This window comes from Pipistrellus kuhlii, unplaced genomic scaffold, assembly GCF_014108245.1.
Source record: "Pipistrellus kuhlii isolate mPipKuh1 unplaced genomic scaffold, mPipKuh1.p scaffold_m20_p_25, whole genome shotgun sequence".
In the NCBI taxonomy this organism is placed as follows: domain Eukaryota; kingdom Metazoa; phylum Chordata; class Mammalia; order Chiroptera; family Vespertilionidae; genus Pipistrellus; species Pipistrellus kuhlii.
The window spans coordinates 7,340,595-7,359,761 of NW_023425524.1; the positions used below are offsets into that span (position 1 = coordinate 7,340,595).

General features: G+C 43.1%; 1 protein-coding gene across 5 annotated transcripts in view; it reads left to right on the plus strand.

The window, feature by feature from the left end:
• Positions 1–19,167, plus strand: part of SDCCAG8 (SHH signaling and ciliogenesis regulator SDCCAG8) — a 188,166-nt gene that overhangs the window by 36,034 nt on the left and 132,965 nt on the right. For all 5 annotated transcript variants that reach the window (XR_006742625.1, XR_006742626.1, XM_036453530.2 and 2 more), the window contains exons 9-12: positions 1,389–1,527; positions 8,891–9,043; positions 13,467–13,601; positions 16,901–17,017. Coding sequence is in view for 3 of the 5 variants with exons in the window: in XM_036453530.2 (XP_036309423.1) it covers positions 1,389–1,527; positions 8,891–9,043; positions 13,467–13,601; positions 16,901–17,017 (544 nt within the window). In the remaining 2 variants the exon portion in view is untranslated. The remainder of the gene's footprint in view (positions 1–1,388; positions 1,528–8,890; positions 9,044–13,466; positions 13,602–16,900; positions 17,018–19,167) is intronic.

The following is a 19,167-nucleotide window of genomic DNA, read 5'->3' on the forward strand; positions in this document are numbered from 1 at the left end:
CTGTTTTCTGCTGGTTTAGAACTTGGCAGTGGGAAGGACATGGCAAGCAGTGACTTCAGCCGAACTTGAAACCATAGTTGAAAAACGAGCTCTTTGACAAAGCACTCAGCACTGCACCTTCCAGGTTTTTAACTCTGTGTGTGCGCAAAGTTTCCACCTCGCCTTCTCTCTGGCCTGCCGGCCACTTTAACCCCCCAGATAAGTCCCAAATGTGCCAATCCTTTCCTGTGGGATTCACTGAGCTCGTAAGAATGGATCCTGGCTGTTTCATACGCCAAGGCACTTGGCATTCCCCTCGCTTCTCTCTCTGAGAAACAGCCTGGCTCCGGCCCTTCTGAGAACGGCTGCGGATGGGGGAGAGGAGAGGAGGGGCGAGGCCATGAGGAGAGCCAGCGGGATGAGATTATCGCCTCCTGGGTATTACACGGGTGACCAGGGCATCTGAGGAGTCCAACAGGACTTATCCACTGAGAGGAGAAAAGTGTTCCTATGTAGGGGAAAGAATTTAACTAGAAGAAGAGAGTGAAAAAGAGGACTGGGGAGGCAGATACAAAGGAAAAGACATAGCCTGGCTGGTGTGGCTCAATGGTTAAGCATCGGCTTATGACCTGGGAGGGCACGGTTTGATTCCAGGTGTGGGGCGTGCAGGAGGCAGCCGATCAATGATCCTCTCTCATCACTGATGTTTCTCTCTCCCTCTCTCTCCCTCTCCTTTACTCTCTGAAGTCAATAAAAACATAGTTTAAAAAAAGGGAAAGGACTTATATTCGTCCAAGTAGATGAGAGAACTGGCAGTTGTCCCTTCTTCATATGTTTACCTCTGCTTTGGGGTTCATCCCCCAGCTTCTCTACCTTGTTGCTTTGTTTCCTTTTTAAACGAATCTCCCCTTTTCTGGGCCTTTGTCTGCACCCCTCAGGGTGCCAGTGTCTCCACCATGGTCCATGACCAGTGGATGCCGTCCAGCCCGGTACCTCCGTCTCCCTACTGCCCTGCCACCCGTGGGCGAGAACAGAGGATCTTTCTCTGCCCTTGCATGCTGTGTGCGGGGCAGCCCGCCGCTCTCTTCCGAGGTGTCCTCAGGCTTGTTCCTTCCTTTTTTTTTTTAATATATTTTATTGATTTTTTTACAGAGAGGAAGGGAGAGAGATAGAGAGTTAGAAACATAGATGAGAGAGAGAGTCATGGATCAGCTGCCTCTTGCACGTCCCCTGCTGGGGATGTGCCTGCAACCAAGGTACATGCCCTTGGCCGGAATTGAACCTGGGACCTTTCAGTCTGCAGGCCGACGCTCTGTCCACTGAGTTTCGCTAAGCTTGTTCCTTCCTGACCTCGGAATGCACGACCGTTTGCTCCTCTTTGGCTTTCAATGCCCTTTCTGTGCCGACAGGGAGAGGGATGACCTCATGGCCGCGCTGGTGTCCGCGAGGAGCAGCTTGGCGGACGTGCAGCTGAGGGAGGCGGGCGCCTACGAGCAGGTGAAGTGCGCCATGCAGATGACGGAGGAGGCCAACCTCGAGAAAACCAAGGCAAGTCCGGCAGGGCCAGGGCCAGGCCGGCCATCGTGGTCCCGTTGGCCCCCCTGAGGATGTCTTCCCTCACCCTCCCATAGCTAAACTCTTCTTTCCAAACACGCAACGTGAGTGCTAATCTGTTATGTTGACTTTGCTGAATTAAACCAGTTTCCGTTTGGAGAGTTCTTACTCCTCTGCAGATGCTCTTCTATCGCTGCCCAGAGGACACGACACATTGCGGTCAAGGACTTTGAGAGGCTCGTATGCTCGATCTTTGTATTTGATGACTAGAGGCCCGGTGCACGGATTCGTGCACCGGTGTGGTCCCTTGGCCTGGCCTGTGCCCTTTCACAATCTGGGACCCGTTGGGGGATGTTGGAGGCCCAGTGCATGGATTTGGCCCGATCCCTGCAAGCCAGGCCAAGGGACTCCACTGGTGCATGAATTCTTGCACGGGGCCTCTAGTATGCATATAAGATCTTTGGTCAATCTCTCCTCACCCTCCCTCCTCCCCACTTCCCCTTCGCTCTGAGATTCATCAGTCTGTTTCATGTTTCTATGCCTGTGCGTTGCATTGAGCATCTGTCCCATGGTGGTCAGTACGCATCATAGCTACCATAGTCAAACAGTCTAACAGTAGCTTAGGCATACATATATATATATATATATATATCCTGTTTCCCCGAAAATAAGACACTGTCTTATATTAATTTTTGCTCCCAAAGATGCACTAGGTCTTATTTTCAGGGGATGTCTTATTTTTCCATGAAGAAGAATACGGTACACATTTATTGTGAAATGAAAATAAAGGGAATTTATTACCTGTATACGGTACCGTAGTATGGTAGTTGTCAACACAAACCAGACAAACTGTGAATCCTACAGTATCAAGAATTTACTCGTTTATTCAATGACAATCATGTCATCATCTTCTGGAACATCATCATAACAATCCAATTCCTGAATTTCCTGGTGAATTTCTTGTGACTCCATTTCTTTCAGAATCAGTGGACCAAATCTCTCATGTTTAGCCTAGGAGGGCCTTATTTTCGGGGGGATGCCTTATATTTCACTCAGAAGGAAACCTGTAAGTAGGTCTTATTTTCGGAGGATGTCTTATTTTCGGGGAAACATGGTATATATTTCAATGGTGCAAAAATCTTGACACCCAAAAGTACATGTTCATGTATAACTAAAGATAAATGTGTTTTTTCCCTGTACACAGGGAATATGAATATATATATATATATATATATATATATATATATATATATTGATTTATTGATTTCAGAGAGGAAGGGAGAGGGAGATAGAAACATCAATGATGACAGAGAATCATTGATCGGCTGCCTCCTGCACACCCCCTACTGGGGAGCAAGCCCACAACCCAGGCCTGTGCCCTTGACCAGAATTGAACCTGGAGCCCTTCAGTTCACGGGCTGAGGTTCTATCCACTGAGCCAAGCTGGCTAGGGCTGTCCACAGGGAATTTTGAGAATATCCAAGTATGCCACAGAGAATAATATATGTGTACTAGAGGCCCGGTGCACGAAATTTGTGCATGGAGTGAGGGGGTGGGGGGTTGTCCCTCAGCCCAGCCTACACCCTCTCCAATCTGGGACCCCCTCGAGGGATATCCGACTGCCTGTTTAGGCCAGAGATAACAGTATATGTGAATATTATAGCATCCTTAGCTATGAGTCTAGATCCATGGTGTGTACTAAATCAAGCATGTTCACAGATAATGATGACGACAGTAAGAATTCTCACTTAGTGACCGGTAGTGCTGTAGGAGCTTTGAATAATAGGAGTTTCGGCTGGGTCATTGCTATTTGGTGGCTCCCCATCCATTAGAGTCACTCTGTATTTCCCTACACACGGTGGCCACACGTAGCTGTGGTGACTGTATCAGATAGCCCCCCTCCTGACACCAGCACATTGGAGGGTGGGGGTGAACATGTGGGCTTTGGAGGGGCGAGAGCTATTCCTTCTGCAGCATCACCCTCTTCTCTCATCAGCCTCAAAGGTTTCAGTGTCCATGTGGTAACGTATGGACACCTGGTCCCTACATGGCCCGCACACTTTGGCTTCCTTGCCCCCGGCCCCCCTGTCCTACTGTAACTCCCCGGTTAACCGAAGCGTCCCTAAGGACCCCGATTCTTTTTTTTTTCTTTTTTTTAACTTTTAAAAAAATATATATTTTATTGGTTTTTCACAGAGAGGAAGGGAGAGGGATAGAGAGCCAGAAACATCGATGAGAGAGAAACATCTACCAGCTGCCTCCTGCACACCCCCTACCAGGAATGTGCCCGCAACCAATGTACATGCCCCTGACCGGAATCGAACCTGGGACCTTTCAGTCTACAGACCTGCGCTCTATCCACTGAGCCACACCGGTTTCGGCCGGACCCCGATTCTGAGCCTGCTCTCTCTGACCCATCTTTTGCTCCCCAATCCGTTAATTAAACCTCCTCGGTGTCCTCATTGTTGCCTTTAGCTGCTCAGCCTCCTCTCACCTCTCATTGCATCTGCCGTCTCAGGCCCATCCTCTTCCCTCTCCCTGTCAGTGTGCATTTCACAGTCCAGACCGAGCTCACAGTCACCGCCCCCAGCTGCTGTGTCCCCCCCAGCTGCTGTGTCCCGGCCTCTGAATGGCACCCTTGTTTGGGGACAGGCCCTGCAGGAGGCCTGGAGGGCAGCCTCCCCGCCCTCAGGCCTCCAGCCAATCACGGCTCTGATCTAGGAATTCCTTCCTCCCTGTCCCCTTTCTTGTGATCTCTGGGGTGAGGAGCCATGAAAGCCTCCTGGCCCCCCTCTCCACCCCGCTCCACTGCAGCCGGATGGGGTCTTTCTTAGCAGATGCGGTCATGTGACCGTCCTTCCGGGATCCCCACCACCCTCTTTGTGTGAGGCCTGTCATAGTGCTTCCCTGTGCCCTCCAGGGCCACTTCCTGTCACTCCCCTCTCACACCCCGGCCTCCACAGGCACAGCACCTTGTAAGCTTTTAAAAAAAAAAAAAAAATTCTTTATTGATTTTAGAGAGAATGGGAGAGGGAGAAAGAGAGAAACATCAATGATGAGAGAGAATCCGCTGCCTCCTGCACGCCCCACTCTGGGGATGGAGCCCACAACCCAGGCATGTGCCCTGACCGGGAATCGAACTTGGGACCCTTTAGTCCGCAGGCCGATGCTCTATCCGCTGAGCCAAACCACCGGCTAGGGCTCTACAGCATATTTTACTGAATTATTAATAATGCAAGGTTTGATTTCTAAGCAGTTTACAAAATGCAGTGCAAGTCTACTGATTTTTTTCTCTATGCTATGTTACAACACATTCGTAGTTTTGCTTTCTGAGAATAAAAACAGACAACATTCATATTTTAATTTTGAAGCCAACTAAATACTTTGTTAGTGAGCTATGAAATGGTACTTTGTTCTGATAGTTCCTTGATATTTGGTGCCACCTAGTGTTCGACTTTGCATAACGCATGCAAGTGAGTTAAAAAAAAAAACAGTAATTTTATATTATGTGTGTACATTGATAGTGGCAGTGAAAACACCTGAGAAATTTATAAGACACCAAATTTATTTACCAAAGAGAAAATTACAGTTCTGTGCCTGTAGGTTCCATGTAGAACTACTTTGGATTGGGTTTTACCTGCCGCTTTCTGGGTTTTTATCTTGAACAAGCTACTTACTAGCTCCAAGCTCAATTTCTTCAACTGAATAAGAACCAATTAAAACTTGGTGAGGGGGTTAAATCAACTAATCCACACAGAAGCCATTTAGCAAAGTGCCTGGTTCATAGTTACTGCTCAACAGATGTTTTTGTTTTCCTTTGAAAATTGCAAATCATTATAGTGGAGATAACCTTAAAAGAGGAAAAAAAAAAAAAAAAAAAAAATCAACCTGGGCCCTGACTGATGTGGCTCAGTGGATAGAGCGTGTGCCTGTGGACTGAAGGGGCCCGGGTTCGATTCCGGTCAAGGGCATGTACCTTGGTTGCGGGAACATCCCCAGTAGGGGTATGCGGGAGGCCGCTGATCAATGTTTCTTTCTCATCGATGTTCCTAACCCTTTATTCCTCTCCCTTCCTCTCTGTAAAAAAATCAATAAGATATATTTTAAAAAATTAACCTGGGACTAAATGAGGGTGAACAAGCAGAGGCTTTTCAGTGATGCCTGGGAGAGCTACCAATGAGAGGGTGGTCCGCCCAGTGAAGACCAGCCTGCTTCTCTCCGAAGGGCAGCTGTAGACCTCGGTGTGACATTACCATACGCTTATATGAATGGCATAACCATGCCAAGAAGGATTTTTCCCCCCAAAAAAATACCAACACAGTAGGTTGAATAAATACTCCCAGCTCCCAAACCTTTTTCTTTTTTTCTCCTTTTAAAGGACCCAAATAATTTTTTTTTTTTTCCTGGACTGAGGCAGAATCAGAAAGGCAAGAATGAGAAATCTGAATTTTAAAAAAAAGCAATCACAAAAGCATTGAATATTTGACTGTATTCACAGGCGTAGAAAATGATTATTCTGAATACTTAACATTATCTTCCACAAACCAAACAAATGCTAAGTATCTTGAACATGGGAGGTAGGGGTAAGGCTGGCTGAGAGGTTTCTGGTAAGCAAGCATTTATAAATGAAATAGCAGTATTGATGCCATTCATACGTTACATGCTTAAGGCATGCTGGTAACCATTTTTGTTTTGTGGGCTTCATTTCATAACAAATAAAACGATTTTCATATGTTTTAAAGGTTACATTCTTAAGTGAAAACTGTACCTTTCATTAGATCTTTAATTCTTTAATGATGAATTCTATCAGGATTTCTAGGAGCCTGACCCTGGCAGTTGGGAAGGACTTTTTTTTATATCAATAGGTTGCCTATTTTAAAAATGGAGTCAACTGCCCAGCTAGTGTGGCTCAGTGGTTGAGCATCGACCTGTGAACCAGGAGGTCCTGGTTTGATTCTGGTCAGGGCACATGCCCGGGTTGTGGGCTCGATCCTCAGTGTGGGGTGTGCAGGAGGCGGCCGGTCAATGATTGTCTTTCATCATTGCTGTTTCTGTCTCTCTCACTCTCCCTTCTCCCTTCCTCTCTGAACTCAATAAAAATACGTTTAAAAATAAATAAATAAAAATGGAGTTACCTAGATAGACATTTCTTTTAGAAAATGTTCCATTAAGATAAGTAACGCATACTCTTTGGTTTAGTAGACCAGGACTGGGAACGTCAAGCATGAGCACAGATGAAGGACTTTCCAGGAGAGAAGTCCCTGAGGACTGAGTGTTCTGGGTGGGGAAGCACAATGCCCAGCTCCTCAGACCTGCGGCCATTTCTACCATTTCCACAGGTTGCTGGGTGGAGGGGGCAGTCACCCCCTTGGCCACGTGCTTTTAAAATGTCTCTTTTTAATTAAAATCTAATTTAAAAAAAAAAATTTTTTTAAACATTCTCAACTTGAATTGGAGTTGGGACTAGTTCTGTGGAAGAGTCATTGTTTAGTAACTGCAGCTACTTACAACCAAACTTCTTTAACTATAACTAAGATCAGACTTAGTTCACTGCCCTTACACCTAAAACTACAGTAAAAATTAGATAGTAATCAAAAGTTAAGATAAGGCAAGACCAAAAACATCTTATTTGTTTTATAAAATGAGAATTGCCATCTTCCATTTCTAGTTATTTAAAAATCCGTAACTGTCCATTAGTTTAAATTCCCCACTCTGCAATTCCAGAAGTAAAAATCTGAGACAATTTAACTTCATCTGGGCGTACAGAACTTTCCAGAAGTGTCAGGAAGACATTAGTAGTGTAATACTTCCCAGCTGAGGACAGAAAGCTCACATGTCCTAGACATTTACTGTATTTACTGTAGTGCTCAGCAGAGGGAAGCAGAGATATGTGTAACCACACTGACTGCTCACGGAGACCATTCGTCTCCATTCACAGCAAATGTGACCGTGAGACTTAAGACCACACAGTATGGGAGTCACATGACACGTGGGTCTCTATCTTCTGGGGAAATAGAGGATGGACCAGGTGATATCGTAAGCCTGGGCCACTGGACTAAAACTAAAGAGTCCTTAAGATGACTCTGATCTTCTCTGTGAAGCAACTTAATTTTATAGGAATTTTTAAAAATTGGGATTTTGAAGTCATCATTTATTATTGAGTATTATATATACACATAAGATGAATATAACCAAGAGGAAGTTAAAGAATTTTTACTTCTGGAATTGCAGAGTGGGGAATTTAAACTAATGGACAGTTACGGATTTTTAAATAACTAGAAGTGGAAGATGGCAATTCTCATTTTATAAAACAAATAAGATGTTTTTGGTCTTGCCTTATCTTAACTTTTGATTACTATCTAATTTTTACTGTAGTTATAGGTGTAAGGGGAGTGAACTAAGTCTGATCTTAATTATATTTAAAGAAACTTGGTTGTTATCTTTCTATCTATCAATCTAAAAGCCTAATATGCAAATTGTCCCTGTGCGAGTTTGATTGGGAGACTGATCACTCTCCATGACGTGCCCTGACCACCAGAGGGCAGCATGGAACAAAGGAAGGCTCTGGCTGGCAGCTGGCAGCAGGGAGGCCCAGACTAGCCCTGATGGCTGGGCAGGCCTAAGGACCCTCCCATGCATGAATTCCGTGCACTGGGCTTCTAGTATAATGATAAAACAAACAAACAAACAAATAAAAACAGATGCTTGTATCTAATAAATAAACTCAACATCTTTTAAAAAATTTTTCATGTTTAACATTTAAAATATTCAAATTAACCATGAGAAAATGAAAAATCAGTTAAAATGGATACTTTCATATTTCTTGTAATATTAACATGGTTTATAATCAAAAGTACTAGGACATTTTATTTTTCTGATCCCCCTTTCAGGATTCTCACTCATTCGTGGCCTTCATCAAGGCCCGGTTCCTGAATTTTGTTGATAAAAGTTAATGTAGCCTTGATAATGCGAATCGAAATAAATGTAATGCTCGAAAACTGTTACATTAGTAAGTGTACAAATTGTCTATTTGACTTTATAGTGTGTCTTTTTAAAAATATATATTTTTATTGATTTCAAAGAGAAAGAGAGAGATATAAACAATGATGGCAGTCACTGATTGGCTGCCTCTTGCACGCCCCCTACTGGAAAATCAAGCCCGAAACCTGTCACGTGCCCTTGACCAGAATCGAACCCGAAACCATTCAGTCGACAGGCCAGCGCGCTGTCCACTGAGCCAAACCGGCTAGGGCTGTAGTGCGTTTTAAGTATTTCAAATAAAAAAGACAGCTTCACCGTCTCATTTCCTCCTTATCTTTCTAAATCCCCAGCTCCCATGCACTGTCTTCTCCCGCAGGCTCTGATCCAGTGTGAGCAGCTGAGGAGCGAGCTGGAGAGGCAGGCGGAGCGGCTGGAGAGGGAGCTGGCCACGCAGCAGGAGAAGCGGGCCTGCGACAAAGAGATGATGAAGAAGGAGCTGACGCAGGAGCGGGAGGACTCGGGATCCAAGGTACTCCCGCTCCCCGCTCAGCATCCACATCGCGCGAGTGTTGGTGGCGATGTCTCCCATGGCTTATAGGCTGAAACTCTTCTCTTTTTCATGTATTTTTATTTATTTCAGAGAGGAGGGGAGAGGGAGGAAGAGATGGAAGCATCAGTGATGAAAGAGAATCATGGATTGGCTGCCTCCTGCACACCCCACCCTAGGGATGGAGCCCATAATCCGGGCATGTGCCCTTGACAGAACTGAACCCGGGACCCTTCAGCCCGCAGGCCGACACTCCATCCACTGAGTCAAACCGGCTAGGGACACGCTATCTTTTTATTTCAGGGTTTTGCTTGTGCTTTGCCCCCTGCCTGGAGGAATCTCCCTCTGCCCACTCCAATGGATGCTTCAAAGTCCTTCTTGGTACCACCTCCTCTCACAGCCTCCCAGGGATGAACTCAATTTATTCCAAGTTCTTGTTGAATTGTTTGTCTCCCCTCATTTACTAGGAGTTCCCTGATTGTATGGCCTCTTAACACCTTCATAGCTTGGGACATTCCTCTCCCATAAAATGTGCTCCATATATTGTTGTTGAATTGGAAAGCTATGAATGAAATGCTGAGAATCCAGAGGATCAGAATCCCTGTATGCAAGAGATCATGGAAGGCTTCTCGGAGAAGGCGGCATCTCAGCTAAGCTTCAGAGAATAGGGAGGATTTTAGAAATGCAGAGTGTGGGAAGGAATACTGGCCATACCAGCATGACTAAGGCTTGGGGGAGGTAAAACCGTGAGCGGAGAGAAAATGGTATCAACTGCAAAAACCGGCAACTGTTCACACCTAGGAGATTTTTTTTTGTTTTGTTTTCTGGTTGTTTGGTGGAAACTTTTGCCTCGCTGAGTAGTTCTACTGTGTAAAATATCTTGATGAGAATGCTTGCTAAGAAAGGACATGAGAGGGCTGAATGCACCAGGCACTATTCCAGGTGCTGGCACAGGTAACAGAGCCTCTTTCTTATGCTGACAATTCTTTGCTGAATAGAGGTGACGACAGAGATGTAATGTATCTGAGGCTGAGTCATCTGTCTTGCCCTTGGTGAGGACTGGTTGGCATTGGATCTCGAGGCCCTGCCCTCAGTGCAGGTGCAGAAATAAAGGCTGAAAATGGTCCCAGCGCTGGTGAGGGCTGTCACCAGCAAATGGCAGAAAGTGGCGTTGGAGTAAGTCTTAGGGTTGAATCTAAATTGACCTCACTGTGACCTTAAAGGGTTGTACCTCTCTAAATTTCAAGAATAGCGGGAACCAGTTTTCCTCAGTGGATAGAGCATCGGCCTGTGGCCTGAAAGATCCTGAGTTCAATTCCAGTCAAGGGCATGTACCTCGGTGGCAGGCACATCCCCAGTAGGGGGTGTGCAAGAGGCAGCAATCGATGATTCTCTCATCGATGTTTCTAACTCTCTATCCCTCTCTCTTGGTCTCTGTAAAAAATCAATAAAATATATATTTAAATTTCGAGAGTAAGTAATGGAGCTGATCTACTCCATGGATTGATTGAATTCGATGAGATAATGTTTTGAAAGTATCTAACACAATACCTAACTTAGCGTGGGCATTTCATACATTTTGGCTTCTGGCTTATTAGATAGATTTCTTGGGTCTTCCTGTGAGTAAAAGCAGACAGATCTGAATATAAAGCCTAGCTCTGCTTTTTCTTTAGTAGCTTGAATGAACTTGGGCACATGACTTCATTTACCGAATCTCACTTTTTTCAATGGGAAATTAATCCAATACCATGCTTCCTCCGGGGGATTCAGAGAGAATGTGTATCACACCGCCTCGCTCAGGCAGTTAATTGGGGAGGGAGCTGGATCAATGAATTAGGATGTTGTAAATGTCCTTAGTCACTGCCAGAGCTGGCTTCCCGCCTTCCAGCAGCGAGACGTGCTCGCTTGTACCTTTAGATCTTCTTTCTTTCTTTTTGTTAGTATTTGCCTCCTCTCTCCTTTATTTTAATTTAACAATCCCATGTGTGTGGGCATCTCTAGGGGCACAGATGCCTTCTGCCTGGAGAGCTTTTTAATCATTGCCCCACGCAAAGTCCTCACTGTGTGTGTTTGTTGTCTTAAGAGATGGTCTTTGGGCCCTAAACGGTGTAGCTCAGTGGATAGGGTGTCGGCCTGTGAACTGAAAGGTCCCAGGTTTGATTCTGGTCTAGGGCATGTGCCTTGGTTGCAGGCACATCCCTATTAGGGGCTGTGCAGGAGGCAGTTGATCAATGTTTCTCTCTCATGTTTCTGACTCTCTATCCCTCTCCCTTCTTTTCTGTAAAAAAATTAATAAAAATATATTTTAAAAAAGAGAGAGAGAGATGGTCTTTGGTGGCACTGAGCTCCTTGGGCTTGTGCGTCGAGTCAGTCGTTCCTCATCTGGGTATGGAGCTCCCTCTGTGGTCCATGCATTTCCTGACCTGGTTTCCTGGCAGGAACCCTGTGCCGAGTCGAGTCCTTCATTCTGTGCCTCTGGCGGCGGGAGGCCCGCTGTACCCCGTGCCCAGCACACCGGGGGCCGTGTCAGGGCAGAGTTTTCTGCCAGGCTCTCCCGACCCGGGCGTCCTTGTCTCCGCTCGCCCTGTCAGAGCAGAGAGGACTTACCTGCTGCCGCCGCCCCGGACACCACAGGGTCGCAGCTGTCCGCTTCCTGCGACAGATGTGGATGGAGAGGCTCCCGCAGAGAGATGCTGGCTTCCAGATGGTGGGCGTGGGGCGGAGAAGGCGTGACTCGGAGGGGAGGCCCGGGGTGGGTGACAGGAGGGAGCAGACAGGTAACGGGCAGAGGGGAGAAGTGGCAGGCGGCAGAGGGAGGGGCCGAAGGGATGGAGTGTGATGCGTTACACGCCTTGTCATGCAAACGGACTCAGTATTTACAAGGAGAGCTTCTGCGAACACGTCTAGCAGTTACTTCAAAAAAAACAAAAACACACAGTGATCTTATGCTTACCATACATAGCTCCACAGAAGTCAAGATGGTTTTTAGGAGCTGGTCATTAAAGTTTGGTTTATGGTTGCTGTACTTTTCCAGAGAAGCTATCATGCATGACACATTCAGGATGTGGATATTCATGAACTTGAATTTTTTTTTTATTAAGGGACTTAAATGAATGTTTCTGATTGTTACATTGAGCTTCTTTTGACATTTAGGTTTGAACTGGAATGTGTGTAAGGGTGGTTTGTAGCTTGGTATTAGTAAAGATAATTTTATGTACAAACTAGAGGCTTGGTGCTCAAAATTTGTGCATGGGGGGGGGGTCCCTCAGCCCAGCCTGCACCCTCTCCAATCCGGGACCCCTCAGAGGATATCTGACTGCCTGGTACCCATAAAGTCCCTCAGAAAAGCCATTTATTCTGGTTTTCCAATGCATTTACCAAACATTCGGTGCCTCTCGAGGAGCGTGCCCTTGAAGATTGTAGAAGTTCTGGTGAGGAAACAGACGCTGAACACAGTGTGAGAAGTGCAGAGGCTGGGGTGCCATAGGGTAGACAGAGGTGGTAGTGGGAATACTTCAGCACCAAGACTGCATGGACAGCAGCCAATGAGAATGCGCGGAGGCTGCAAACAGCAGGAAGGACCACCCAGTGCATGTTCACTGAGGAGCAACCCTGAGTATATGAAGGTGCTTCTGTTTGTGCTGGGAGCTGAGGGCCAGAGAGGAAATGTGGCTGAGGGGATTCCCACAGGAGGAATGGACCAGGAGGTCATGGGAAGGCTGGGGAACCTCGGAGAGCCTCCTCCGGTGACGATGGGGAAGCGAAGGCGTTTCAGAGACCACCAGTAGCTCTCTCTGAAGTGCCGGCCCCTCCAGCTCTCCCATTCGATCAATTCTCTATGCTAGGGGTGTCGAACTCAATCAGAGAAAGGGCCAAAATCTAAAATCCAGCCTAAATCGCGGGCCGAATGGTTTACTGAACAGTCATAAACTGTCATTGTGATGGAAACGCAGCGGAGTGCAGTGATGACAGCGCGGTGCGGGCCACATTGCAAGGCCTGGCAAGACGGATTTGGCCCACGGGCCTTGTGTTTGACACATGTGCTCTATGCCCTGTGTGTGGAGAGGGGTTCAAGAATTGTCTGATTCCTTGACACAAGCTCTGAAATGTAGTCATGTCCATCACTCCTGCAGCCTAGGTGTCTGCTATCTGTTACCTTAGAGTTTCAACCAACACTTGGATTTTCTCATCGTGTCATATGTTTTCCGCGATGACGAGAGAGACCAGGGAAGTACATGCTTACGTCATGGGGGGGTAGATGGGTTGAAGAGGCAGAGAAATGGACATACCAATCCACAGAGAGAGGGCTTTCAGAGGGCTCGGTGGCTGAGGCTCTGTGAACTCAGTATTTACTTCTCAGCTGTCAAATGACGTTATCACTTAGGACTCCGACTTCCTCTTTCAGATGTTGGCTCTGTCTCAGAACCTGGCCCACCTGGAGGCCCAGCTGGAAAAGGCCACAAGGGAGAAGGTTTCAGCTGTGAACCAACTCGAAGAAATTCAGAACCAGCTTGCTTCCCGGGAAGCGGATGCCACCAAGGTACAAAGCCACATTTTAGTTTAATCATTACTTACATATTTTCCTTGAAGCATCTTGTCCTAATGAACAAGGCTCAGAAAGAAGTGTGGAGTGGAGAAGTTTAGTTATTTCAAGATAATAAAGGTCCACCTAATTGTCACTCACATACAGTTCATACTGTTGGCTGGATGCTGCAAATACTGTACAAAGATGAATTAGACACAAATCATATTCTCAGAGAGCTTAAGAGATCAGTGGCTGAGACAGACTCATAAATAAGCAAGCTTTATTTAATTATGGAATATTTGACAACAGTTGCTTTTAAAAAAAAAACAACTTGCTAATTATAAGTAATTTTTGCCAGATACAGCATAGGTTTGACCATCTGATCTTCATAATAATGCCAAAAGACATATATTTACAATATGAGGCATGTACTTAACATGAAATCTGCAGGGTTGATCTCTTTTTCAGACTTGGTCTCTGAAGTCAAGGTTCTACTGCTACAGCTAATTATTTTATTGGTCTTTAAATTTATACTTTAAAAGTCATATTTTTTGCTGTCAAAGTTGTGAACTTAGTACTAAAATGTTTAATAGTCTTAACTGGCTGATGTAAGGTACGTATTTAAGAAACACTAGAGGTCCATGTAGATTTCAGTAATCAATTGCTTTAACACTAAGAAACTAAATAATGGCATGCATGATGTAATAAGTTAAATGAATTCTTTTAATCAATATATTCACAGGTTATTTTATTTATTTATATTTTTAAAATATATTTTATTGATTTTTTACAGAGAGGAAGGGAGAGAGATAGCTAGAAACGTCAATGAGAGAGAAACATCAACCAGTTGCCTCCTGCACACCCCAACTGGGGATGTGCCCGCAACCAACGCACATGCCCCCGACCGGAATCGAACCCGGAACCCTTCAGTCCGCAGACCGACGCTCTACCACTGAGCCAAACCGGTTTTGGCATCACAGGTTATTTTAAAACTCATAACCTTTTGATATTGAATTTTGTTTCTCACTATATTTTCCTAAATTTTGACCTATTGTATTCCATTGTTGTTTTAGAATTTAGTAATTCAAATGAAGTTTAAAGTGAACTTTAACCTACAGTAGGAAAGGGAGCCTAATTTTTCTTTCTCTTCCCTGAATTTAATCAACCTAGCAAATGTAGATGTTTAAATATATCATATAGCCGGGACCAGTTTGGCTAAGTGGATAGAGCATCAGCCTGCAGACTTAAAGGTCCCGGGTTTGATTCCGGGCAAGAGCATGTACCTTGGTTGCGGGCACATCCCCGGTGGAGGGTGTGCAAGAGGCAGCTGATCGATGATTCTCTCTCATCGATGTTTCTAACTCTCTATTCCTCTTTCTTCCTCTCTGTGAAAAATCAATAAAATATATTTTAATAAATAAATAAATAAAATAAAATAAAAATATCATATTTACCCACATAGTAAATGCGTTTGTGTGCAGAGAGGGGCAGAAGTAGGAGAACTGATGCAGAGGCATGAACATGGTTAATCTAATTTATGGATGAAAGCTATGGCCGGAGTTCTCAGCTCATCGTAGGCAGAGAACTTTCTGTTGAAATCTGTGCAGTAAAGAATGAGCATAATTTGTCCTTAGAATTTTCCAGAGGGACTCAGGCATTAGAGGAGTGCATTGAGGTTGCTTCCAACCAAAAGATGATATAATTCTAGTCCAATTTATTTTAGATAGAGTTTCAATGTTATGGATAAACTCACAAATGCTAAACTGAAAGTAGTAAGGCAAGGGAATTTTAAAAAGAAAATAAAGGGATAAAATAATTTTCAATAAGACCTAATGCTTAGACACTTGTTACATGTAATAATTTTGTGTTGGTGTTGGGTTTTAAACACCGTGATTGTATAATTGTTGTATAATTATTATTTTCTGGTATTATCAAGTTGGATATTTTCATTTCATTCATGAGGGTAAATCAAATAGATTGAAACAGTGAAGAACTAAGAAATAAAGTAAATTAGGGACCCTCTATTTTTTTCTGGCACTCTTAACTTTTAAATGTTCTTTAGCTTTAAAAGTAATGCCTTTATGTAAATTACTAATTTTTTGAAATGAGAAAGATCAACTTACACGCTGAAAGCATTTGAATTTCAAAAAGAATTTTTAGTAATTTTACTATTTTTCTAGCTTTTGTGGGCCACTGGGGGAAAGCTTATTGGCTTTTTTCTGTCTTGTCACTATATCTTTGGAGCACAAAATAGTTTATTTTTTAAGATATGTTTTATTTGAACATAGGAAATGCATACAGGTTTTCTAAGATTCTAGTACCTCAATATTGATGGTACTAATTTTCAAAGTTCTAATCATCCTTTTTGGAGAAATACCGAATTTGACAAGTGATTTTTAAAACTTGTCTTGGTCCATTAGAGGCTGACGGAGCAGAACCTTATATTCATTCATCGCTCTATAAGTCTTCCGTTCTCCCCGAGGCTTATCACTTCTTTACATAAATTTATCTACTAATTGCATTTTCCAAATATAGTCATGTCTGTAGAGACGACAGATTGAAAACAAAACTGTAGAAAAGACTTTTAAGACATGATGTGGGTTCATTATTTAATGATACATTAGCATTATTTCACTTAAATGTACATTTTCCTTTTTGCTAAATCTATAGTTACAAATGCAGAATGTGCTTAGATCCAGCCCATGACCTTTACCAGGCAATCTTTCTTTAGTTGAAATACGTTGTTGTGCATGATGAGATTGGCATTGTCTAAAGAGCTTATAGTTAATATGGCTACTACACCTAGATATCAATAATATAGTCTAATAGCAGAGACAAAAACTTCTTTATAAATTTTCTAAAATAAAAGCGTACTTCATAAAATCTTTAAAAGAAGGTCTTATAATACAGAGTGTCTATTTAACCATAAGAATTTAAATGAATAATACCATAGCTTAATATTTTCATTAATAATTTTACCTACTTAAAATTGAGATGACAGTGCATTTTGGATGGTAATATGCAATTGAAACTATGATTTTACAGAAGAAATCATGAAACATTACTTAAATTCCTTAGTATGCATTTCTTTATCTATAGTTTGAAATTGTTATATTCAGCAATACCTGGTGTTGGCTCCACATCTTAACAGAATATTATATTGGATAGTCTAATAGGAAAAGTGCCATTCTTAGAAAAGTTGTGCTGTTTTTTATTTACATGCCCTCTAGAGGGCACCAAAAGATCTAATTGCAGGCATTGGCTGGTGGATTCCAGCAGCTACTAGCATTGATCTAGTTTTTGTCATCTAACAGGTGTGTGGGGAATTGCACTATCAATTGAATAAAACCAAAATGGAGAAGGAGGAGGCAGAAAAGGAGCTCAGAGAGTACAGAGCCAAAGCTAAAAGGGACCTTGACCTGAAAGATCAGGTAAGCCATGGCACAGTGAGCACATGAACACTCTGTCTGAAGCTGAGGTGGTTTCATTCCTAAGTCATTCATCTCTATTTTATTGGTTCTAATGGAACGATTCAGTTCATACTATTAAAAGAATTTTACTTGTAGTTGCCTAAAATTACCACCTTTCACATGAAGTGGTGAGGGTACAACTGCATGCATATGAATTTCCATTCTGACAGGTCATAAATATACATTTGGATATGTGTATCTATTACTTACAAAAGTTTTTAAAAAAATGCTCTAATGCACAGTTTGAACCTAAAATATACGTACACGAAGTTCTCGAAAGATGCCAACTTGAATCCAATTTTAAGTGAAAAAGTTTAAAATTTGTACGATGAGATGAGTTGATATGTAAATATGTCAATCAAATTGATTGTTGGCAGAGTGAAGCCAGTTTTAACTAAGATAACCATGAAGACGTTTGCTCGGGTTGCCTAAAAACAGCAAAATTAGAAATGTTCCAGAAAATTCTGCTTATTCAATTCCAGTTTGCGCAGATGTGTTTTTTATCTTCTATTTGGTTGAGATCATATAGATGCCCTGATTTTAATCGACAAAGTGGACAAAACGTGGAGGAAAGCAGTTCTAATAGGCTGATTTGGGTTTTCTGTTCTTATGTTATAATTCAAGGAAAGCAGGATGATAAATTTGTTCAATTAAGACAAAAATTTCTCTATAAATTTTCTAAAAGTAAAAGCCTACCTCATAAAGTCTTTAAAAGAAGATTTTATAATACAGAGTGTCCATTTAACCATAAGAATTTAAATAAATAAAAATAATAAGATACTGAGGTCTTACTATCAGTATTTTGGAGAAATTGCTGCAATGTAAAAGTAGGTAGCCCTCAGTAAATAAAAAACAAACAAACATGTTTCCAGTTCAAAGCTTTTTGTCCTATTCACCAACAGTATTTTCCCTTCCAACCCGATCAGGTCTCTAAGACACAAACACAATTAGGCAAGAGATTGAAAATGAAAGTAATAATGAAACTTAGTATAAAACGTTTTTCAAGTCAAAATGGAAATCCCTGGCACTAAATGAAAATCTAAACAAACAAAAGCAAATCCTGCTTTTGTACCGCGGTAGTCAGAGTGTTACAGCATTCTAAATGCTCAGAAGAATTTTCGTGATTAACGTGTACAAATAACGGGACTATTTTGGTCCGTCCAGTTGGGGGCGTGCCTGATAATGGAATTGACAATCCTTTTTTTATCAGGGACTGAAGGTTAGGACTTCCAGACCTAACACGGAGTTTTCCTAGGCTGATGTATTATGACTTTCTAAAAAGTATCCTTTCTAGAATAGTCGCTGGCACTGTTCTATACCTTTTGTGTTATTCTCTAGCATCTGCCAGCATAATGTGTTGGGCTAACTGGAAAAATCTAGCAAAGAAGAGTTCCAGAGTTATTTAAAATCCACATTCTAATCTTCTAGAAAGAAGAAGAAAAAAAAAAAAAGAAAAAGAAAAAAAAACACTGCAGGAACAATAGCATTATGATATCACTTGTAAATGAAAAACATGCGAATGAGTCTTTGTCATGTTAATCCTTTACCGTTATTTCTCACGTCTCATTGCAATGAACCAGAGATAGTGTGGAGGTTAAAGGCGCAGGATTTTGAAGGGATCAGCTTTCATTTGTAAACGGTTCCTGGTAGATATGAAACCCTAACAGCTTTACGAGGATTCTCAGCGTTGTTTTATTTTTAATTTTTTATTCTTTATTGTTTAAAGTATTGCCTACAGTATTGCCTGTGTCTCCTTTCCCCCACTGACCTCTCATAAATTTTCTAAAATAAAAGCCTACCTCAAAGTCTTTAAAAAAGAAGGTTTTATAGGATAGAGTGTCCATTTGATTTTCAGTGTTGATTTAGATAGAGATGTGCATTTTTCGGGGGTCAGAGAGTTGGGAAATAAGACCTCCGACAGCCCCGTGATTGTCTGTGATGTCCCTGTGACCCTTTTTCCCGGGACAGAGCTTGAGGACATCTCCTCCTCGGCAGCCCTCGCCACTGTTTTGTCTGCACAGACAGTCTCCGCGAACAGAGGGGCGGTGTCTTGGTCCAGGGTGACCCGGGGCAGCCGGGCGGCGATTGTTCTCGGGTCTCTCAGCCATGAC